Source organism: Leopardus geoffroyi, chromosome B4 (genome assembly GCF_018350155.1).
Source record: "Leopardus geoffroyi isolate Oge1 chromosome B4, O.geoffroyi_Oge1_pat1.0, whole genome shotgun sequence".
NCBI lineage: Eukaryota > Metazoa > Chordata > Mammalia > Carnivora > Felidae > Leopardus > Leopardus geoffroyi.
Genome location: NC_059341.1, coordinates 136,681,994 through 136,705,139, shown reverse-complemented (window position 1 = coordinate 136,705,139; position 23,146 = coordinate 136,681,994). Strand labels below are relative to the sequence as shown.

General features: G+C 61.3%; 1 protein-coding gene across 4 annotated transcripts in view; it reads left to right on the top strand.

Moving 5' to 3' along the window:
- The window catches only part of SCUBE1 (signal peptide, CUB domain and EGF like domain containing 1), a 131,956-nt gene extending 116,987 nt beyond the window's left edge, over window positions 1-14,969 (top strand). For all 4 annotated transcript variants that reach the window (XM_045465795.1, XM_045465794.1, XM_045465793.1 and 1 more), the window contains 9 exons: window positions 34-171; window positions 1,319-1,522; window positions 4,416-4,577; window positions 5,914-6,081; window positions 7,669-7,830; window positions 9,823-10,020; window positions 11,457-11,609; window positions 11,959-12,038; window positions 14,093-14,969. In XM_045465795.1, coding sequence (XP_045321751.1) covers window positions 34-171; window positions 1,319-1,522; window positions 4,416-4,577; window positions 5,914-6,081; window positions 7,669-7,830; window positions 9,823-10,020; window positions 11,457-11,609; window positions 11,959-12,038; window positions 14,093-14,245 — 1,418 coding nt within the window. In that variant the 3' untranslated portion in view covers window positions 14,246-14,969. The remainder of the gene's footprint in view (window positions 1-33; window positions 172-1,318; window positions 1,523-4,415; window positions 4,578-5,913; window positions 6,082-7,668; window positions 7,831-9,822; window positions 10,021-11,456; window positions 11,610-11,958; window positions 12,039-14,092) is intronic.
- Window positions 14,970-23,146: the final 8,177 nt, after the last annotated feature.

The following is a 23,146-nucleotide window of genomic DNA, read 5'->3' as shown; positions in this document are numbered from 1 at the left end:
CACCTTTGCCACAGCGGTCCCTTCTTTGTCCAGAAAACTGCCACGTGACCTTTGTGAACTTCAAGTGTGACTCCTCCAAGAAGAGGCGCCGTGGCCGCAAGTCCCCATCCAAGGAGGTGACCCACATCACGGCGGAGTTCGAGGTGGAGGCAAAGACGGACGAGGCCTCAGGTGGGTGAGGCTCCTGAAGGCCGGAGGGGGGACAGAGGGTGCGGGGGGCTGGCGGGGTCCGGGCTCCCACCCGAGCCACGGCTCCTGGACGTAGAGGCCCAGCCAGGCAGATGGGGGGGCCTGGTGCGGGTCGGCGCCGGGTCCTTAAAACGGCTGCCTGTAGCCCGGGGTGGGAGAGGAGGCCCAGGGCAGTGAGAGGAACGGGGCTCAGGGGCCCACGTGATGGCCACACGGCCTCTCCCAACCGTCCCCCATGCGCTCGCTGGGGCCCGGAAGGGCTTAACGCCTGTGGCCTTTCCGGAACAACTGAGCCACTGGCCTGTCTTTCCCATGTTCCAGAAGGGGGCTTACATTGTCGGCTTGTGTTTCGTGTCCGTGCTTTCTGAGCTCTGTCAACAGACGTGTACTGCGTGTGCCCAGCGCTGGGCACCGTGGAAAGAGGGGACCAGACCAAGGTCCTCACACTGGCGGCACCCCCAGCCACGGGGAGGCCGACGCGCACACAAACTACCCGGTGCCAAGGGAGACCCTCGGGGTGGGGGGCACAGAGCTGAGGCGTCTCCCCGAGAGAGGAGCCCGGGGGGTCCTCCCAGAAGAGGTGCCGTGTGAATCAGGGCTTGAAATCAAAGATCCAGTGGAAAAGGTGGCAGGCAATGGCCTTCATTCAGGCAGAGGGAATGGAACAGGCAAAGGCACAGAGGTCAGAGAGAATGGAATGTGTTCAGGAAGCAGAGAGCAGGGCAGGGCAGAAAGTGGAGTCCACGGTGGGTGTCGGAGGACTGGGGGCCAGGGCTGGCGCGGCGGGCGGGGGCCCCACCACGAGGGGCCTTGGGTTCAAGGCCAGAGAGCTGGCCGTCATCCTGGGAACAGTGGCGGCCTCAAGGCTGTTTGAGTGTCAGGGAGGGGCGCCCGTCCGTGAGCCGTGCCCTAGGGAGGTGATGCGTCGCAGTGGCGGAGGCCTGCTGGGCGGCCGGGGGAAGGTCCTACCTGTCGGATCCTCCTCGGTCTCCTCATCTGTCAGGTGGACGCAACAAGGGGGCCTGCGGCCGCTGCGAGCCTGTGCCCTCGGCAGAGTCCTGGCAGAGGGGCAGCTCGGGAAGAGGCAGTCCCGAGGGGCTGTGAGTGACTGTCCCTCCCGCCCCTGCAGACACCTGCGAGGCCGACTGCATGCGGAAGCGCGCGGAGCAGAGCTTACAGGCCGCCATCAAGACTCTGCGGAGGTCCATCGGCCGACAGCAGTTCTCCATCCAGGTCGCAGGCACAGAGTACGCGATGGCCCAGTGGCCGGCCAAGGCCCCGGAGGGCCCGGGGGCGTGCAGCACGGGCCAGGTGCTACAGGACGGGAAATGCGGTGCGTCCCTGCCCGTGGCCACTGGGATGCCCACTGGGCAAACTCCCTCTGCCCTTCCTTCCACGGGTGGCCTGGGTAAACAGATGCCTCGGGAGGGGACAGTCGGACGCAGAAGCCTGCCAGAGAGAAGCACTATCGTGCTCTTCATCATGGCTGTCGTTTGAGGAACGTTCCCCTGGTGCCGCCCCCTGGGCAAGGCTCTTGCCGGGCAGACATTTGTACATCTGACCCTCACCATAATCCTGAGGACGGGTGGGACAGGGAGAGCACAGGCTGGCACGGCCACAGTGAAGGGGCGGGGGGCTGGGGGGGGGCGTGAGGACAAGTCCGTGTGGCTAGAGAAGGCTTCCCAGCGGAGGCCGCATAGGAGCTGAGGGCAAAGGAGCAGCAGAGCAAGGATGCACAGGAGGCCGAGGCCGCCCAGAGTGCGGCACCCGCTGCAGGGAGCACCGGCTTCAGGGAGCATCAGCTTCAGGGGGCACCGGCTTCAGGGAGCATCAGCTTCAGGGGGCACCAGCTTCAGGGGGCACCAGCTGCAGGGAGCAGGCGAGGCCAGGCCCCCAGCGGGAGCTCGGCCAGAGCAGCCAGCTGGGGCCCAGGCCCAGGCAGCAGGTGACCTGACCAAGCAGGGGAGCAGCCTTACCCGCTCTCTCATCAGGAGAAGGCTTCCCGGTGGGAGGACCACAGAGGGGAGGCCCGGTGGGAGCCGGCAGAGCCTTGAACGGGGATCGGGGCTGGCAGCAGGCCAGGAAGGAACGAGGCGCATTGCGAGTGTACTCTGGGGGGGGCAGCTGTGCAGGGGGAGGAGGGGAGAGGCTTCGAGGGCACCGTGGGGAACTTGGGGCGGAGGGGCTGGTGGAGACACGGTGTTCTGTCTGTCCTCCTGTGCTCAGACGCATCCGAGTCGTCCTCGTGAAGATGTCGAATGGGCGGTCGGAGCCGGGAATCTGGAGCGCGAAGCATAGGCTGGGCCACAGAGATGAATTGGGGAGCCGGTGGAGGAGAGGCGGGGCTTAGGAGCGTGGGGGAAGGGAGGAGCGGACAGCGAGGGAGGACCACGGCCTTCGTGATGTCACTCTTTTATTTTTAATAGCTCATTCTGAAATCATTCACACGTTCAGAAATATCGCCAGGCAGAACAAGGGACTTCCGTGTTCTCCTCATCCCGATTCCCCCGTGGGCTGTGTCGCGCCCTCTGGGGCGTGTGCGTGTGTGACCCTTACACCACCATCCGGGCCACACACCCGTTACATTTCACCCGCTCTTCCCACAACGCCCCTGTCCTCCACACTTAGCGTCCTGTCTCCCCGGATTCCTTCATTCTGGACCAGTTCCTTGCTCTTTCCCTGCACCTCCTGCCCCCGCTGTCCCCCAAGTGCTACCGGGCTGCGCCCCACGTTTCCGCGACCAGCCCCATTCACGCTGGACGCCTGCTCTTCAGCGCCCCCATCAGGAGGCACAGGATACTGACCCAGCCCACGGCTGATGCCTCCGCCTTAATTCACCCTTTTCCTTCTGTATGTAACTGATGAGGATTTTTCTGGGGATGTAGTCTGAGTTTACACCAACATCCTGCTCCCCATCAGACATCCCCCCAGCCACCAGCCGTCGCACCCGGTGGCAACTCCTGCCAGATCAGCCTCCTCTACAGTGGTTACCGGGCGGTGTTCTCTGTTCCTGCCGGCCCTTGTCTGTGTATAAGTTAGCGTTCTCCCGTAAGAAAGGGCTTTGCTTCCCCCCTCATTTATGTATCTGTCCGCGTGTCCGCGTGGCTGTGTATTTATGTCAGTGCGGACTTAGAGATTCTTCTTTTACCCAAGGGGTTGTAATCCGTTCTAACGTGATTTAGCTCAGTGCTCGGATCATCCCCGTTGTAGCCAGCAGGTGCCCCGTCAGACTGGCTCCCACGTCCTTGGGACGTGCCCCATGCCTCTGTCACTCACTGAGGACTCTCTGGCACAAAACCTGGACTTTCCCTGCCCCTTTGGAATCGGTCAGGGCCCCTGGACCCCTAAAGGAGGAGGAGGATACGGAAAAGCCAAAGGTGGGGTACTCATTGCTTCTGGAGCGTCATTGCTTCTAGGCCCTCCCACTGGACGGAACTAGAAAGCATAGGTTTCTATATGTGTGCAAATACACACGTACATTAGCGTATACATACATTTACATAGATACAGATGTATACACCAGAGTGCACGTGCGTGCACGTGTGTGTGTGTGTGCATGTGCATGTGTGTGTTTTATAAAACCATGAGTTCACACCCGTTCAACTGAACCTCCAGTTCAGTTTCTCAGGGTTCTTTCTAACCTTCTCTCTTTCTAAATCTCTTCTCCAGAGAAACATTCACTCCCTTTCTCCTTATTTGCTCAGTCAGTTTGCTTACTCACCCGTTTGCTTCTTTGCTCAATGCAGCCAACCACATTGGCTCTCCCTTCAGCCCCCCATCCCTGGACCACCCTCAGCCACCGGACCTTCCTGCCCCTGCCTCCGTCACCCGCCCCACGCCCTCTGCACCACCCCGTATCTCCTCAGATGGCAACCCCCCCCCCCCACGTGAGGAAGGAAAGGGGAAGGGAGGAGAGCTGGGTTTGGATGAGGGATGCCCAGGAAGCAGTTGGTACGCAGGCCAAGGGCAGGACAAGGAGGAAGGGTCTGCCCAGGACCCTGAGCGGAGCAGCCACGATGGGGCACGAGACCAGGGTCAGGCCTCCAGGGCCTTCACAGATGGTTGCCGCCTTGCTCCTTCTCTCCTGAGATGGGTCTGGGCTCCTCCGGGCCCTTTGAGCCCCAGGGACGAGGGATGCACCCTATCTGGTAGGACAGAGCCCGAGCGACCACCCGGCCACCACTCCCACCTCTGCCACCAGCGATCTCTCCACTCTGCCTTTGCAGTGGCCTGCGGGCCTGGCACCCACTTCAGCGGAGAGCCGGGCCAGTGTGTGCCCTGCGCCCCGGGGACCTACCAGGACGGGGACGGCCAACTCAGCTGCACGCCATGCCCCAGCAGCGACGGGCTCGGCCTAGCTGGTGCCCGCAACGTGTCCGAATGTGGAGGCGAGTGCGGGGCCCCCCCAGGAGGGAGGGGTTGGGATGGGGTGGGGGTGCTGGGAGTACCTCCTGTCTCCACTGAGGTCCCCAAAGCAAAGGCCTGGTACCTTGTGACAGTCTGCAAAGCTCTTTGCCATTCGCAGAGCCCGGTATGACTTCCACGTCGCTGCACTCACAAAGGACGCCGCAGACCCGTAGCGTCTGTGTGCCGGCGAGCACGGGCTGTACTTAGCGCACTTGAAAATTGCAGCGTGCGGTTCAGAAAGGATTTGACAGTTTCCAAATACTCGGTCACTTGCAGGTCAAGTTACCGTCGCAGAGGCACATAGCGCTTCACAGTTGACAAAACACATTACGTTGTGCGGAGAACTGCCTCATCGTCAAAATGCTTTACGGGGCGCCCCATATACTCAGCAAGAACTGTACTCTATAAAGAACTTTACAGTTTGCCCTGTAGACGGTTTGGAAAGCCCTTTTTTGATTTACCAAGCACAGTTTGGTTTACAAAGAGCTTTTCCACTTACACCTCACATGACCACATCTGTGAAATGGGCTCATACCCCCCCACCCATCAGCCTCCCTTCCCAGGCCATCGTGGGGACCACCCAAGAGAACAGGTGGGGAAAGGTGTGCCCACGAAGGTGGATGAGTGAGATCCTTAGGACAGCGGAGACCACAGCCAGCCTTCTCTGGGGTACAGGAGAGATCAGAGCCCAGCCCTGAGTCTCTGCAGGCTGGCCGGCTGTGCCCTCTAGGAGTATGGCCTCTGCTCTTGGCAGGAAGGTGACTGTTTGAGAGCAGAGAGTAGCCACTGGTAGGAACAGGGATTTCAGGGTCTGGGCTGAGAGGGCCCCCCACCCACCCCTCCCTCAGTGCTGGAGCGCCCTCTGCATCCGACTTCCCGCTGGATGTGCTGTCCCCTCCCATTGTCCCAGCGGGGCCCTCAGGGACCTCACAAGCCCCCTCCCTCTGCTCGGCCCAGCCCTGCAGACAGACAAGGTGTGCCAGCCTGGAGCCCCCGTTCCTCTTGCGAGGGCACAGTGTGGTCCTTCCCCTGGGGGAAGCCCCTCTGATGTAAGTGAGCTCCTCCAACCTCGCACATCCCAGCTCAGCAGCAAGGCCACCTGCTCTTTAACCCGCAGCCCTTCTTGCCAGTGGGAAGGGTCAAGCCAGGCCCAGCCAAGGTCCCAGAGCACCTGAGCCACTGGCAACGTCCACACTGGGGCCAGGTCCCTCCCACCACCCCCTTAGTGCCCTTCCCCAGGGCAGGGGAGGGCTGAGAGCAGGGTCGGGACCCAGGCGCCCCCTCCGGCCAGCCTGAGCCGTGACCTCTGACTTCCAGGTCAGTGCTCCCCAGGCTTCTTCTCCCCGGATGGCTTCAGGCCCTGCCAAGCCTGCCCGGTGGGCACGTACCAGCCAGAGCCTGGGCGCACGGGCTGCTTCCCCTGCGGAGGAGGGATACTTACCAAGCACGAGGGCACAGCCTCCTTCCAAGACTGCGAGGCCAGAGGTGAGGCGGGCTGGGCGGCTGGGGGACGTTTGCCCTCAACCCCTCTCATTTCCTGGGTGGCAGACCTCCAAGGGCAGCGGAGGAGCCGGGAGCTGTCAGGCAGCGGACGTTGGTGACCGTCACCGTGCCGCACTCTAGGACAGGGACACAGGGCCCAACACAAGCCTGCCCGAGGGTCTCAGGTGGGAGGGGCAGGAGGCGCAGTGGCTGTAGACGGAGCCTTGAGCCTGGCTAGAAGGAAGGTTGCGGGAGGTGAAGAAATGCGGGGCAGCAGGGACAGTGGGGCGAGGTCGGGCATCTCAGCTCACCTGGGCCGTGGGGACCCTGCGGTCCAGCCACACCTTCCCCTCCACGTCACCACGTGTCCCTGATGAGCCCGCCTCCCCGTCCACACGCTCCGGCCCGCCAAGGCCTTTGGGACAACTCTGCCTGCTCACTGACCCCCGTGTTCTTGGGAACAGACAGACTGCTCTGAAGCCTCCCTTCTGGAAGGAAAAGTCGTAACTCTCTAGCCCCACCCCCTCCAGTTCCTGCCAGGATTTCTCTTCCTTACTGGGAACCTTGTAGCAAAAGTGTGTGGACTCTATTTCTCTTGCGCGCCCTCTCCTGAACCCCACTAGTCAGTCTGTTGCCCCGCTGCCCCCCGGTCACCGCTCCCCTCAAGGCCAGAGCCAAGTCCACTCCCAGCCCACACCTCCCACGTGCCGGTGGCCCCAGCACGCCTCAGCCTCACCCGCCCCCCGCCCCGGTCGTGCTCGGGGTCCCCGGCCTGGGCACTCCCTCCGGAGTCTGGACAGAAAGAGCATCTGCACGGTGACCCCACTTTCTGTCCCCAGCCCAGCCTCTGTCCCAAACCCGATGCTACACCCTCCTGACGGGGGACGGCCCCGGACATGTCCAGCAAGCACCTGTCACCCCACGTGGCCAGAGCCCCTCATTTTGCCCCACGGCAACCCCCGCTCTAGTTCACAGCAGCTCCGCCCGGCCAGGTGCTCCAGGGAGACCCGGGGAGCCCCCGAGTGCTCTGCCTCTGCCCTCACGCCCAGTCTGTGCGCAGCCCCTGCCAGCTCCTCTGACCGATGACTTCTCGACACCCCACTGCCACCCCTGCCGCCTGTCCTGCCACCCCTCCCCCCAGAGCGGCCGCCGGGAACATGCCGGGGCCCCGGGTGCCCTCACTCAGAGCAAAGCCTAGCACGACCCCTGGGCCCGGGGGGCTCGTCCCCATGGCCTCTGACCTCCCCTCTGGCCACACCCGGCAGCCGTGCAGCCCACCCCGGGCCCGCGCTTTGCCGCTTCCTCCCCGCAGAGGGCCTCCCGGCCAGCTGCGCACGACTCGAGTCTCCACTCAAACTCCCTGCACCTCTGGAGCCACCCCACGCCCGGCCTCACGGCATCTCGTGTCCCATTTACTGCCCCCGAACACACGCACGGCTGTGGGCAGGGTCGGGACCGGGCGCACGTGGCGGGGGGGGTCCCCGGGTGGTGGAGGAGGGCCTCGAACTCTGTGCCGAGACAGGCCTCGAGGGCAGGAGGCCCCGGCGAGAACGCGCCCTGCCCTTGCCCACCGGCGTCCCCGCCCCACAGTGCACTGCTCCCCCGGCCACCACTACAACACCACCACCCACCGGTGCATCCGCTGCCCCGTGGGCACCTACCAGCCTGAGTTCGGCCAGAACCACTGCATCGCCTGCCCGGGCAACACCAGCACCGACTTCGACGGCTCCACCAACGTCACGCACTGCAAAAGTAGGTGCCGCTCTTGCCACGGCCCCGGGGCGCTGGGAAGGCTGGGGGGCCTTGCCGGGGGCAGGGTGGGTGCTCACCTCGCGTGGTGACTCCTCCCTGCTCCGGCACGTATACCTGCTCCGCGTGACACCCGCCCCCCAGGGCAGCCTGCGCCCCTGTGCCCGGCCGGGCCCTGCCCCGGGCTCCGGGCCTGTGGAGGGAAAAGCCAGGCCCCGTGCGGGGCAGCCGCGGAGGCCCAGGCTGTGCCGCCCTGAAGGCACGCACGGCCGGACTGGCAGGTGGACACAGAGCGGATGGCCTAGGACCCGGGAAGGACACGCTCAGTGCGTGTGGCTGCGGCGACCAGCACACGGCCTTCTCGTGTCCAAGAGGAGCTCGGTTTAGCCAAAGGACATCAGTGCCGCGGGCAGCACGAGACAATTTGGGAAGCAGATACGCCGCTCCCTCGCTTAGCGAGTCATTTGGGCCCGACAGGACGCTACCTTTAGTTCAGATACCTTTTAATTCATTTCTCGGAGTCCTTGGGGTCGGCTTTTCCAGTGTCGTACCCTTCTCCTAGGCGACTTCTAGCCAGTTAGCCCTTTGACACTGGGCTGCTGGCATGTTGAACAGCCTGAAGGCCCGCGAAGGGGACTTAATCCTAGAGGTGGAACCCTCTGTTCCCCGGGGCATCCCCACGGCTCGTGGCCTTCAGGGGCAGAGGAGCAGGGACAGTGGGTGAGCGTCACAGAAGCAGGGTTTTATTTTATTTTATTTTTTTAAGTTTATTTCTTTTGAGAGAGAGAGAGAGAGCACCAGCAGGATAGGAGCGGAAAGAGGGAATCCCAAGCAGACTCCGCACTGTCAGCACAGAGCCCGATGTGGGCTCAAACCCCCGAACCGTGAGATCGCGACCTGAGCTGAAATCAAGAGTCGGACGCTCAATCGACTGAGCCACCCAGGCGCCCCGAGACAGGGTTTCAAATGTCCTCATGAGTTAAAGTGGAGAAACCGAATAGGAGGGGAAGCTTCTGGAAGATAAGTGTAAAAATGAAATGCTTCCCAGCAATTTTGAGTTTTATAAATGAAAACGTGTAAGAAAATGCTGTATATTTTTTTAAATTTTTTTTTTTTTTTCAACGTTTATTTATTTTTGGGACAGAGAGAGACAGAGCATGAACGGGGGAGGGGCAGAGAGAGAGGGAGACACAGAATCGGAAACAGGCTCCAGGCTCTGAGCCATCAGCCCAGAGCCCGACGCGGGGCTCGAACTCACGGACCGCGAGATCGTGACCTGGCTGAAGTCGGACGCTTAACCGACTGCGCCACCCAGGCGCCCCGAAAATGCTGTATATTTAATATTTCCACTCAGGGGCGCCTGGGTGGCTCAGTCGGTTAAGCGTCCAGCTTTGGCTCAGGTCGTGATCTCACGGTTCGGGGGTTCGAGCCCCGCGTCGGGCTCAGTGCCGACAGCTCAGAGCCTGAAGCCTCCATCAAATTCTGTGTCTCCTCCTCTCTCTCTGCCCCTCCCCTGCTCATGCTCTGTCTCGCTCTGTCTCTTGATAATCAATAAATGTAAAAAAAAAAAAAAAAAATTTTTTTTAAATACTTTCCCTCAGTTCTCTTTGCAGAACTAAGGTGGCCTCCTTTGTCAGGTTGAGGCTAGGAACTATTCGGCTCACCAAGCCGTCACTTTTGGCCTCTTCGGGGTTACACGGCTTGGCTAAAAAGGAAAAGAAGGGGAAGCTTGTCTCTTTCTCCTCACCGTGCTGCCTGCCTGTCCCCTGAGCCGTCCTGCTCGGCCGGGAGGGCGACCACACTCGGTGCCTAGCAGTGCGCGGGGTGTGGAGTGAGTGGGCGAAGTGGGGTTCAGGGAGCGGGGCCCCCCACGGGGAGAGACCCCGTGAGAAGCGCATCTGGAGGCCCGGCTGGCGGGGAGGCCGGGTGGAGGCTGGGCCTCTGGGGCACCCGTGCAGCCGGCCTGAGCAGGCCCCCGCGCCCCGGTGCCCACAGACCAGCACTGTGGCGGTGAGCTCGGGGACTACACGGGCTACATCGAGTCCCCCAACTACCCCGGCGACTACCCGGCCAACACGGAGTGCGTCTGGCACATCTCCCCGCCCCCCAAGCGCAGGATCCTGATCGTGGTCCCCGAGATCTTCCTGCCCGTCGAGGACGAGTGCGGGGACGTCCTGGTCATGAGGAAGAGTGGTACGTGCAGGTGGTGGCAGGGCAGCGAGGGGCCGCCCGGGGTCACCCGTGGGGCGGGCTTTCGGCGCCCCTCTGTCTGCCTCCAGCCCTGCCCCGAGGGTGGCGAGCTTGGGGCGCACCCTGAGCGCGGGAGCCGGGCCCGGCCGGGTCCGGTCCCCACGCTGACCGCCAGCCAGTCTCCTCCCAGGTGTCCCGCCCGTCCCGCCACCCCGCCTAGGGTGAGGCCCCGGGAGCGACCCCTGCCCCGCCCGCCTCCCGCTCCCTCGGGGACTCGCGAGCGAAGGGCCAGCCTGTGCACACACAGGACACGCCAGGGTCAGACAGCCTGAGCCTTCCCCTCTGTGAGTCACCGCGTCCCGGCCCGTCACCCCTGTCAGAGGCCCGTAGAGGGACTTCAGGCCACGAGCAGCAGGCCGGCTCTAGCGGTGGGCGTGGTGGGTGAGGACAAGAAAGGCGGGGAAGCACCGGCATCCCCCCAGGAACAAGGTGAAGTCCCTTGCAGCAGGTGCCTAGGCCAGGGTGCCTGACTGCTGTTGGGCCGTGGGGTCCACGGGGAGCAAGCTCCAGTCGGAACGTTAGGAAGGAGGAGGTGGACGCAGGCAGGCACGAAACGCACCTGCCCGCTTGGGGCTGGAATGTCTCTGAGGCACAGGGAGACTGAGGGGTTTCTGTCCGCTCTGTTCCCCTCGTCCTGCTTGTTACCACGTGTGTGCATCACCCACTCAGTGTAGCCGAGAGGCCAGAAAGGGCATGGTGCCTGCCCGGGATCCCACAGCCGGTCCGAGCCCAGCCCGCGACCGTCCCCCCCCCCCCCCGCCCACTCTGTCACCAGCCTCCCTAGTCCCCGGCATCCTGCCCGCAGGGTTGGACTCTAGGGGGTCAGCCTCTCCCGCCTGCAGGGCACCTCAGGTAGGCTCCCCAGGGAGCAGTGAAGAGGTGGGGGACCGTTTGGCCAGCCCCACGCACCCCAGGGTCAGCAGGTTCACTCCTGTTCATCTGTTTACAGGGAGAAGGGACTTCCCAAATGTGACCCTCCACCCCAGCCCTGGTTCGTGCTGGGTACAGGCATGAGCCCTGTCCTGGGGGAGCGTCCCTCCCTCCAGAGGGAGACAGTGACAACCCAGCAGAGAGGGGCCGTGACAAAGGGTTCACCAGAGCAGAGCAGGAACACGGCAGGCAGTCAGGAAGGCTTCCTGGACGGGGAGACACAAACCTGTCTCCGCAGGATGAATGGGAACTGGGGTTGAGGGTGAGGACAGGCACTTGAGGCAGAGGGAACGAGGGTGGAGATCAGAGCTGGACTGTTCGGGGGACTGGATGTGGGGGCTGGGTGGCTGACCGGTGGGGGGGGGACACGCGGCCCAAAGCAGGAGGACAGGGGCCAGGTGCAGAGCTGTGGATCAGCGAGCCACTCAGGTCCTCGGCTCTGCCCCTAGCCTCACCCACGTCTATCACCACCTACGAGACATGCCAGACCTACGAGAGGCCCATCGCCTTCACCTCCCGCTCCCGGAAGCTCTGGATCCAGTTCAAGTCCAACGAAGGCAACAGCGGCAAAGGGTTCCAAGTGCCCTATGTCACCTACGACGGTACGTGTGGCTGCACCGTGCGCCCAGCCCGGGCCGACCCCGCAGACACAGAGATGACAGGCACACAGGGGTAGGGGTGGTGCAGATGAGGGAGCCTTTAGTGGCGTCCGTGGGCTTCAGCGTGAGGTGCTGTCCAGGCAGGGTTCTGAGGGTTGAGTAGGAGTTTTCCGCTAGCCAAAGCTCGAGGAAAACAGTTTGGGTGGAGGGTACAGAGGTTCGGAGGCAGGACGGCTCTGGCCAAGGGCTGAAGCCCGAAAGTGGGTCAGGGCAGAGGCCAGAGGTGAGGGGGGAGGGCAGGCAGGGTCTGGAGCCTTCACCACCCTTCCTTCCCCGCCGGCGGGCTTCGCAGAGGACTACCAGCAATTAATAGAAGACATCGTTCGCGACGGACGGCTCTACGCCTCGGAAAATCACCAGGAAATTTTAAAAGTGAGTGAACATCTTTATGGGAAAGGATCCGTGTGATCCCAGGATAGTGGCCTGTGATGACCCAAGGCCACCCCTGCCCCCGGCGCCCACCCCCCACCCCCGGAGACGTGAGCGGGGGAGGGTGGTGACAGGAGAGGAGGAGGGGGTCGGGGGGGCCCTGGGGGTGGGGCCTGGCTCCAGTGCGTCTGTCCCTGGAGGCCAGGAGGTTGAGGCCGGCTCCCTGGTGGGTATCTGGCCCAGGACCTGGTGACCGGTCTTTGGGCAGCTTCCTGAGCCTCTGCTGGCCTCACTTTCCCCGCCTGTGAAATGCGGTGCGAGCTGAAAGTCGGGAGAATCCACCCCCGCCCTCGGGACCGCCTGTCTCCTCATCTTGCTCATGGCTTGGGAAGCAGAGCCACCTTGTCGTCGAGGGGGGCTGTGGCCGTCACGCAGCGGGCAGTGGCCAGGCCGGACCCAGGGATTTGCTCAGGCTCTGGGGGTCCGGCCCCAGCCCAGCCTGTAGGCAGACAGCTCTCCCAGCCCGGGAGCTGAGGTGGACGGGACAAGAGCAGGACCAGGCCAGTCCCCCCGCCCCCGCCGACCCCTGTTCTAGCTGTCACTTACCGGCCCGGTGGCCCCAGGCAACCCCTCTAAGAAACGGGTGGCTCGCAGAGTTCAGGTCTTCCAGCCCCGGGCCTGGCGCACCCCTGCACATAGTAGGCGGTTTGTAGGCAGAGGGATTTGCCCCTGATGCTGCTGCAACCGGGGTGAGGCCTGGACGTTTCGGAGCCTGTTTAGTTCCTTCTGTTTAGTAGGAACCAGAAGGTCACGCTGGCCTTTCCGTCAGTCCATCCTGACTCTCCTCCTCGCCCCTCCCCTGCCACCCCGGGCCCTCTGCCCTCAGCTCCAACCCTGCAGCCAAGAGCATCCCTCCAGAGCTACATGCGTTTCCATTACGTAGGACAGAACCTGGACCAGCGAGGCCACCACCTGCCTCCGAGCGGTTCTCGGGCCTCCACGCTCCCTCCACTCCCTCGCCGGGGCCTCTCGAGAACGTTCCTCCCCAGCCGCTCTCCTCCGTGAACGTCCCACTGTCCTGCCCTCGGCTTAGGCGCCCCTCCTCTGGGCAGGTCACAGACTCCGAGAGCCCCACGCAGCCCTCCTTGTTGGCGCCTGCCTTAGTCAACTCCCTCCCTCTCGGTGGCGGAGCCGCAGGGGGTCCTGTCCCAGCACTTGGCCCTGCTCCTGGAAAACAGGAAGAGCTCTGTGTTTCCCGAGGGCGAGGATGTGTGAGCGCCCGTGTGAGAGGGAGAGAGGGAGAGAGAGAGCGCACATGAGCGGGCACCAGGACAGAGCCGACCCCGGGCAGCAAACGTGGCCCGAGTCTCATTGTGACAGCGAGTCCTGGTGCAGATGGCCTCTGGCCCATGCTTGCTACTCAGATCCACACGGGCCCCGCCCTGAGTGCCGAGGCTCACCCTCCTCCGGCGAAGGGGCTGGTGTGTACGCGGGGCTGAGCCCTCAGACCCCGGACCGCGGGCCTCAAAAGCCAGGGCCTCGGCAACACGTCTTATTTTGGTCTGTTTGTTTGTTTTAGTTTTTTTTAACGTCTATTTATTTTTTAAGAGAGAGAGAGACAGAGACAGAGGCGTGAGTGCAGGAGGGGCAGAGAGAGACAGGGAGACAGAGTCCAAAGCAGGCTCCAGGCTCTAAGCTGTCAGGACAGAGCCCGACGCGGGGCTCGAGCTCACGAACCGCGAGATCGTGACCTGAGCCGAAGTCGGACGCTCAACCGACTGAGCCACCCGGGCGCCCCTACCTGGGTTTGGTTTTGCAGAACCCATTTGAAGTGAAATATTTTGCATTGCCAAGTCCAAGCCGGTAAACCCTTAAGAAATCAGAAAGGAATTCGTGGCAAAGAGAGTCTGTGGGATCCTGAAACCCACCGAGCAGTGTAGACTCTTCCTCCTTCCCCCGTCCTCACGGACACCCCACCCCAGACATTGGAGAAGCGAGCGGCGGGGGGCCCCCGGCCCCCCACTCGGCCTCACCACCCGCCTCGCCGTGTCTTACAGGACAAAAAGCTCATCAAGGCCCTGTTCGATGTGCTGGCGCACCCCCAGAACTATTTCAAGTACACAGCCCAGGAGTCCAAGGAGATGTTCCCACGGTCCTTCATCAAGCTGCTGCGCTCCAAAGTGTCCCGATTCCTGCGGCCCTACAAATAACGCCCTTGGAGCCGCCCAGCTTGGGGACGGCCCGGTACCCAGACGGGGAGGGGAGAGTGCCTTCCCTCCACGGCGGAAGCCAAAAGGCGGCTCCACACGCCTCCGCGCCGCCTCGGGAAGTCACCGGGGCACCTGCCCTTCGGAAACACTGACCGGCCCGTGGGGGTGAGACCGCGTCCAAGCAGAGACCCCAGCCCACCGCACCCCTCGGATCGCCCCGTTGGGAAAACACTGCTCGAGGCGGCCTTTCTCCCTCCCCCCCCACCTCCGCCGGCTCGATTCCAGGACAGTGCCCTCTCCTGAGCGGCCAGGACGCTCTGTGCCACCACGCGGCCGGGTCCTGGGCAGAGTGCACGTTTCGGGGGTCACGGGTGGCCTCACCCGACGCCTCAAGAGAGAGGGGAGTGTGGCTGCCTCTGTCTCCGGGCAGGCTCTGAGAGGCCTAATCGGAGACAGGAAGCCAGGCTGTGGAAGGAGGGGTGCGGGAAGGCATCTGGAAAGCTCTGATAAGCCAGTGTCTACACCTGCAAGGCATCCACACCCCGACTCCTCCGGCCTCGGGCCCAGGACGCAGGCGCCGTGTGGCCGGGCTCTAAGGATTCTGTGATGGGACAGAAAAGAGCTGCTGGTGGAGGAAACTGTAGATTTGTGCTTTTCCTTGATAGAGCATCTAATTAAGTCCTATATATATATAAATATAAAGATAAATATATATATACTTCTATTTGTGGGTACTTTAGGAAAATGCTCTTTAGTAACTATAAATACGAATTGCAACCCATCACTTCCCCCACGAGCTGTCGCCGGCATCCCTGAGTGACTCACCCCTCCCCAGGAGCGTGCTGCCCTTGTGTCTGTGGGCCAGGAGCCTGCAGGAAGGGGAGAAGGTAGGAGGGAGCCTGCAGGAAGGGGAGACGGCAGGCTGCTTCTGGACCCACCTGGAGTGCAGATTCTTTGGGAACTGGGCCCCGAGGCTTTGCTGGAGTGTTGCCTTCAGATGGAATGTGGTAGAAGATGGTTTCCCCTTGACCCCTCTCCTGTGGGTACAGGGGCCCAGCAGTAAACGCAGCAAGGGGCGCGTGGCTGGCCCTGAGGCGGGACCTTGGCATCCATACTGTGGCCGCGTGCCACAGGGAAGTGAGCCCTTTCCCACGGGAGCACGGGCCGTGCCACCACGCGACGCCTCCGAGGGCAGGAGCCCACCCCTCCATCCCACCCGTCCAGGGGGGGCAGGCGGCCAGTGTCGGGAGGCCTGGCCCCGAGAGCAGCCTTCCTTCCGCTGCGACACGCCGCGTCCCTCGTAGAGTCTGTCCTTAAAGAAGAAAAGTCCGGAGTCTGACCAGGGTGCACGGTACGCCCCTCAGCCGGGAAGCCAGAAAAGCCCCCCAACGCGCTGAGTCCTTGCCCGCTGGCTGCCGCTGTGGGACACGCATAGGAAGTGGTCTGTATGTTTACGGTTAACAAATACTCAAAATTCCAAGACACACGGGAGAGTCTGAAAGCTGAACTCCAGTCGCCCATCCCAAGTGCCTCTAGACGCCTCCTCCTGCCCCCACACGCCAGGGAGTGTGGCGCGGATGGTGAAGCCCGAGGGCAGGCGAGCGGGGTCTGGGGGCCGATGACAAGGCAGGCCCCGACGATGGGCTCCGAGCTCAGGGGCCAGTCACCGCCTCCGCCTCCGTCAGCAACGGTGAGTCCCCAGCTCGAGCGGCACTCCCTCCAGCGCCGGCTACGCCCAAGTCCACCTCGGGGTGGGAAGGGGCTGCATCTGGCGGCCAGGTCAGTGTCAGTCGGGAGCCCCCCTGGGCCAGCACCGCCCTCCCCCGGTCACAGTCCTCTCCAGAAAGAGGCCCGCCCTCCCTCCCAAGCCGTTGCTCAGGCCCAGAAATCAGACGGGTGTCGTCCAGAATGGGCCTCCGGCCACAACCTCCCCAGAGGGGGGGGGGGGGGGGGGCGGGGAGCATTTTCTTAATGCTCTCAAAACAGAGAGGACCTCTCTCCGACTCCTGCTGCTCCGCTCGGTGGCTTCTGGCAGTTGCCACCTGCAAACCCCACGAGTCCACCAGCCCTTCCCGTGGGAGGCCACCCACGTTCCGCGGCATTCCCCACCGCTGTGGTCAGACCTGCCCGGCGTCCCCCCGACACAGCAGGACAGATGCGGGGCCCCTAGCCCTTCACATGGACAGGGTCGCCGGCAACCCCAGTTGGCCAGCTGCCTACCGTCCAGCCCTCCCGCCCCAATCCAAGTGCCCCCCACACACACACACCATCAGGGGGACTAGACGTCCGGGCATGGGGTCAGCCGTCAGCCCCACACTGGGAAACTTGAGGGTCCCACCTGTTAGAGCCAGAGCCATCCCCGGTCCGCAGAGCCTGATGGTCCTGGGAGAGCTGCCCGGGCAACAAAGCACGCGTGTCCGTGTGTCCGTATTCCGGAAGCTGGCGGCAGATTGGTGCCGTAGTGCTGGCAGAGAGAGAGGGGAAGGACCGAGCCCAGGTGGGGCGGGTGCCCCGCGTGAGTCCTGAAGAACGGGAGCCAAGGACGAGGGTGCGGGGGTCCCGGGCTGCCCGAGGGAGACTGGAGACGTGCAGGGGCTGAGCCAGAAGGAGCGCCCCACTCGTGGATGGGACATCGGCCTCGAGCAGCCCCCACCGCAGCCCCGTCCCAGCCACCGCCGCCCCTCGCCCGGCAAGGACCCTCGGCGTCTGGCCAGTCGATAAACCCCAAGGAAAAGAGCTAAGGAACAAGCTTCTGCCCAGGCCTGGGGCCTGGCATTGGGGTGACCAGGGAAGCGCCCCAAGGTGCCCCTGCAGCGGGTGACCGGCAGACGGCGGTCAGGTGGGACCCAGGAGCGGCGGACCTGGAGGAAGCCCCTTTGCCCCGCACCTCGGGCGCCTCCTGGCTCTCTGCTTCTGAGGAGACACGCGAAGGAAAGGAAGAGAACCTGCCCCGAGGCTCAGGGGCCGGCTGGGCCCTCAGCGAGTGAACGCTGGGGTCACCTCGTCTGCCTCCCCGAATCAGGAAGCCCTCTTGCCTGAGCCAGAGCCTTGCAGCTGTGGCCTTGTGCCGGCCTCCCTCCTCCCCTTAGTCTCAGACTCTGCCTCTGCCCCTCGCCCCCACTGGTGGCATTTGCCAGTGGTGGTGACCTTGCTCGGGCTCCCCGGGGTCAGCCTTTGCCAGCCCCTCCTCACCTCTGTGGTGACAGAGTCCAGGAGGCCGTGGGGCCCAAGATGGCGGCCTCAGACAGCCTTCCCTCCTGCCATCCGTTGGTTTGGGACACGTAGGTAAACTGCGCCCCGGGCCAACAAGTCACCAGAGAGCAATGGCCCCAAGAGGCCGATTCTGAAAACCCGAAGAGAACCTCTTGCCTCCAGCCTGTGTCCTACCCGAACCCTCACTCTCCCAGGGACGCGGCCAACATCACCCATTTTCCACCAAAGAGGCCCTGAGCTAGGTTAAGTCATTGAGCAAACATTTGCCGCACAGCCGTGGGGCTGGCTGGCAGGATCCCCTGGAAAGTCCCTCTTGGTCACAGAGATAAAGGTGATTGAGGCTGGCCCGGGGGTGGCCAGACCCCGGCATTCCTTCCGGAGAAGGCAGTCCCTCCCTCCAGCACCTCCCGCTACCCTAGGTGGGGGGTGGAGCGTGTCGGCAGGAGGGCAGAGCAGAGCAGGGGTCACCCAGGGAGTCCCGAAGTCCGTGTCCCAAAGGAGAAGCTGTCGCCAGCCCGGCCTCACGGCATGGCCGCTCTCCTCCACCAGCAGAGAGAGATACAGAGGAGACCCTGGTCACCACGCACAGGACAGCGGGCTCCCCCCGCCGCAGCACCAGTGCCCCGCCCAGAACAGTCCATGCTCCAGAAGGGAGGTCCTTTCTTGTTCCCCGGGGACTCGGCTTGTTTTTACCTCCTCTGCTACACGCCTGGAGATGTCAACCTGGTAAACCGTATCTGTATCGAAGTCCCTTTTCTTCACCAAAGATACACGTGGTGGCAGCTCAGCCTCTTCTGACCAGGGTGACGGTGCCAAGGTGACATCATTCAAGCCAGAGGCAGAAGGGCTGACATTGGAGAGACACCCCTCATCCACACACAGAGCGGACAGCTCGATCCGCCCATGGCTGCCTCCCCTGTCCCCCGCCCCAATCCACCTGCAGGCGCCAGCCTTCCCCCACCCCACCCCCATGCCCCGGGGTAAGTGCTGAGCACCTGCTGTATGCCAGGCACGGGGCCGGAGGCCGCCTCATCCAGGCCGCCTTGCTTCTTGGAGAGGGCATCTCGGAGATGATGCCAGGCACGGCCGCCCCTTCCCTCCCGGCCCCCTGCACACATGGCCCCCAGAGAGCAGGACCCCCGGTCTCTCTGAGGCCTCCCCAGCCCCTGGGTGGAGCCCTTGAAACCGTACCCCTCAAGTCTCAACGGGAGGCACTGAAAGGCCTGAGCCCCCCATGGCCCAGCAAGGCGGGCGGGCCTGACGCTAATCCCCTGTGGAGGCTGAGACTCTGGGAGGCCCAGGGACGCGCCCGAGGCGAATGGCTCATAACTGCTGGAAGTGAGAACCAAACCCAAGCCCCTCGAAACCCAAGGTCCCGAATGTCCGTGAAATGTTGCTAACGGTTGGGAAGCACAGCTGAGGCAGAGCTGGCGGTGGGGAGTTTGGGGGCAGGGATGGAGGGGAGGGAGGTGGAGGGCGGGGGCACGTAGCGACCTTCCCTCCCTCTGGAGCTGAAAACTCAGAGGAACACCGGCTTCCGCCCCCTCCCCCGCGTGGACAGGTCCCTTCCCCCACAGGGCAGGCTGGGCCGCAGCCGGGGGCTCACGCGGAGTGGCCCCCAACCCCGGAGAGATGCCGCGTGCCCCCCCGCCGGTCCCCCTTGCAGGTTCCGGCACACGAACATTAAAGAATGCGGGTGTCCCTCAAAAACAGTGTGGTGAAAAGTAGGGGCCAAAAAAGAAAGCTCGCCTATGCCTCCCGAGTACTTTGTCGTGAGGTTCAGAGGCCCCGTAGATCCCCGGGGAAGGCCTTAATCCGCCGAGATCAGAACCAGTCTGAGCAGACCCAGTCCCTCCGGCTCGTGGAACAGGACCTCTGAACAGCCCCTGGGGGGCCCTGTTCCCCCAGCCTCCGCTCTGGGTCCTGGGGAGGCCCAGGCAATCACTCTGCCTACAAGAGTGGCCAAATACCAACGCAACCGTGTTTTTTCCCTTTAGTTGCCCCCAGTAGTCAAGGTTTTGTTTTCTCCATCACGTTCGTACGTATGCATGTAATTAACCATTTGTGGAAATCACTTTAATAATAAACAGGAAATGAACCTACATGTTGGTCCTTTCCCTCATTCATCAGAGGCCATCCAGAGGGGGAAGGCAGGTAACTGGAATCAGAAAAAAAAGTTTTTTTCCCAGACACTCCTTGGCTGGTGTTGGGGGCTAAGAGTGAAGGAGCTAAGGTAAGCTTCTGGAAGGCAAAGCAGTGGGTTTGAGGTCTGCATGTTCAGAGCACCCGAAGTCAGGGAACTGACATGTTCCTAAATGAGCGGCCAGGAGGTAAAATTTCTGTGTCTCGAATTCCACTGCTCCTCGTGACTCGCAGTGTGAAAAAGGAGATGTTCCTCTACACTGAGGCTTTTTTTTTTTAACATTTATTCATTTTTGAGAGACAGAGAGACAAAGCTCGATTGGGGGAGGGGCAGAGAGAGGAGGAGACACAGAATCCGAAGCAGGCTCCAGGCTCCGAGCTGTCAGCACAGAGCCGGATGCGGGACTCGAACCCACGAACCACGAGATCATGACCTGAGCCGGTCAGACACTTAACCGACTGAGCCACCCAGGCGCCCCTATGCTGCAGCTTTAATCTTGGAGTCACGGTCGCTATGGGACCCCCAAAATTAGATGCACAATCGATGCTGTGTGTGCTCACATACACATGCGTGTGTTTCTCTGGGAATATGACCCACGGCTTTCATTAGCTTCTCAAAGAAATCCAGAACCCCAAAGAGACTGATAACCATTACTCTCTTCGATAATGTGGAGAATCGTCTGGCATCATGCACTCAACGGGAGAAAAAACAATCTCATAAATGATACTAATATTCCAAATAAGTGACAGTAAACAGCAAGGTTGTTTTGCTTGTTTGGTCGGTTGCTTGGTTTTTTGTTTTGTTTTGTTTTGTTGGTTTCACACAATAATTTAAAAGTCTAAGGAGATTTCTGGAATATACCCAAAAGAACTGAAAAGCAGGGTCTCAAAGATAAATTTGTATACCCATATTCACAGCAGCATGACTCACAATCGTCAACAGATAGAGGCAACCCAAGTCCCCACCAACAGGAACATCAGTGCTCCTTTAGGAACATGTTAGGATAAACCACACATGTTCCATCCATCGGAATAGGATTCAGCCTTAGAAAGGAGAGAAGCCCCGGGGCACTTGGGTGGCTCAGTTGGTCAAGCACCAGACCCTCAGTTTCAGCTCAGGTCGTGATCCCAGGGTCATGGGATCGGGCTTGTGAGTGTAGAGCCTGCTTGGGATTCTCTCTCTCTCTCTCTCTCTCTCTCTCTCTCTCTCTCTCTCTCTGCTCTGCTCCCCAACTCGCACACATGCACGCTCTCTAAAACATAAAAAAAGAAATAAAAAAGCAATAGGTATTTGGATTTGGTCTTTGTCCCAACTCATGGCATACAGCTCCTAAAACCCTTAGAGCCTCCAGTGTGATGTCTTTTGCAGGCTAATGAAGGACTAGGGGCTGGGGTCCCCGGATGAGCTGGTCACTGGTCACTGGTCACTGGAAAGACTGTGTAGAGGGTTGGAACTTTGAGCTCCACCCCCTGACCTATGGCCAATGATTCAATCGGTTGTGGCTACGTAATGAAACCTCTATAGAACCCCCCAAGAAGGACGTTCAGAGAGCCTATAGGTTGGCGGCCATGCAGAGGTGCCGTGAGGGTGGTACAACCCACGTACCCCTTCCCCCATAGGCTGTGCCTTACCATCTCCTCCAGCTGGCTGTGCCTGAGCTGTATCCTTTATCCAAAGCCAGTGGTAGTAAGGCAAGCACTGTGAGCCATTCTAGCAAATTATCAAACCCGAGGAGGAGGTCATGGGAACGCCCTGAATTTAGAGCAGCTTGGTCAGAAGCACGGGTGACCCCCTGGGACGTGGGTCCGGGGTGTCAGGTGGGGGCAGCCTTGGGGACTGAGCCCTTAACTTGTGGGGTCTGTGCTAGCTCCAGGTAGACCGTGTCAGAATCAAACTGAATTAGAGGCAGGTGGAGAATTGGTTGGTGGGGGGCAAAAAACACACACATTTGGTGTCAAAAATGTGAGTAAAAACAGTTCAAGTCTAAACAAAACAAAACACCAGAATGTGGAGTGAAAAAAAGCTTCCTAAGTTAATAACACCATATCTTTAATCTCAAAAACAAGCAAAACCGAACCATATATTGCTTAAGTAAACATAACACCCACATGTGAGGAAGGAGTATTTTTTTTAACGTTTATTTGTTTTTGAAAGACAGGGCATGAGTGGGGGAAGGGCAGAGAGAGGGAGGCACAGAATCTGAAGCAGGTTCCGGACTCCGAGCTCTCAGCACAGAGCCCGACGCGGAGCTCGAACCCAAGAACCCTGAGACCATGACCTGAGCTGAAGTCAGACGCTCAACCGATTGGGCCACCCAGGCGCCCCTGGAAGGAATAGTTTAAAGCACGGCAGTCACAAACATCCCTTCCAGAACAAGGATTTCCCTTCCAGGAGAAAGAAGGGAAAATCACGATGGAGAAAAAGCACCACACCGTTGTTGCTTGACAACTTCCGTAGGGTTTCCCTTCTCGCTTTATTTATACTAAGTATTTTATGGGCAAAGGGAAAGTGTGGGTTTGAACACATGTCCTTCGGAAGCTACCGACTGGAGACCAGCCTGCAGTCTCCTTGTGGCTCCCGCCCGCCCCCACTCCCCCCACCTCCTCACTCCCTCACCTCCCCACCCCCCACCCCAGCAGGGAAGCCAACCTCTGCCTCTTTGGTTGAGCAACAGGTGAAGCTCTTGTCTTGGGTTTAGGTTCCAGGGTGTATGAAAAACCCATGTTCTACAAGGACCCTCAGCGCAGCCCATGGCAGGAGAAGATCGCAGGGACCAAAGGTCACCCCAGGGCTTGCAATTTTCGGGATAGAAATTCCTTTTTCCTCTGCTTCCTTCTTCCTAGGGGCGAGGGGAACAGGGGCGGGATTAGGTGTCAGTCAAATTGCACCTTCAGTGCCTCCCGAAAGGGGGCGCCACTTCGGAAGATACCCAAACGATGAGATGGCATTAAGGAGGGGAGCGGAGGGCGAGGGCCCCCAGGCAGAAGGGGCAGAGCAACCCCCAGAGAGGCTGTGCCACCCACTGCAAGAGCTGGAGGGCGCCAGAGGCGCAGGACTCAAAGAGCGAGGGAGAAGGTGCTGCCAGGAGGTCCCACGAGGGGCTGGGCTTTTACTCCTGGGCACTGGGGACCCACACGAGGTTTCAAGTAGAGACCCGACGCCATCGGGTTTGCATCTGGGGAAGGGAAGGCAAAACAGGCCTGCCCTGTCGGAGGGACGGGTCAGCCACATTCACAGGACGTGACCATGGTGCGAGAGAAACACAGACACTCAGGCTCCCTCTCCCACTGGGAATGACCTCTGGGAGGATGCGGCCAGAGCTGCTACAACTATTCTATCACTACAAGGGGACAGCCCATCGGAGAGGAAAGCCAGTGCACAGAAGAGCAGAGCTGAGGGACAAGATAGGAAAACCGGATCCCAGCGATGCTTGTGTGCGCCTACATCAAGCTGCACCTGAAGCCTGTCTGAGCACCTGTGTTAAGTGTCATATGGCAGTTCTGGCTGGCATAACAAAACACCACAGACTGCGTAGCTTAAACGAC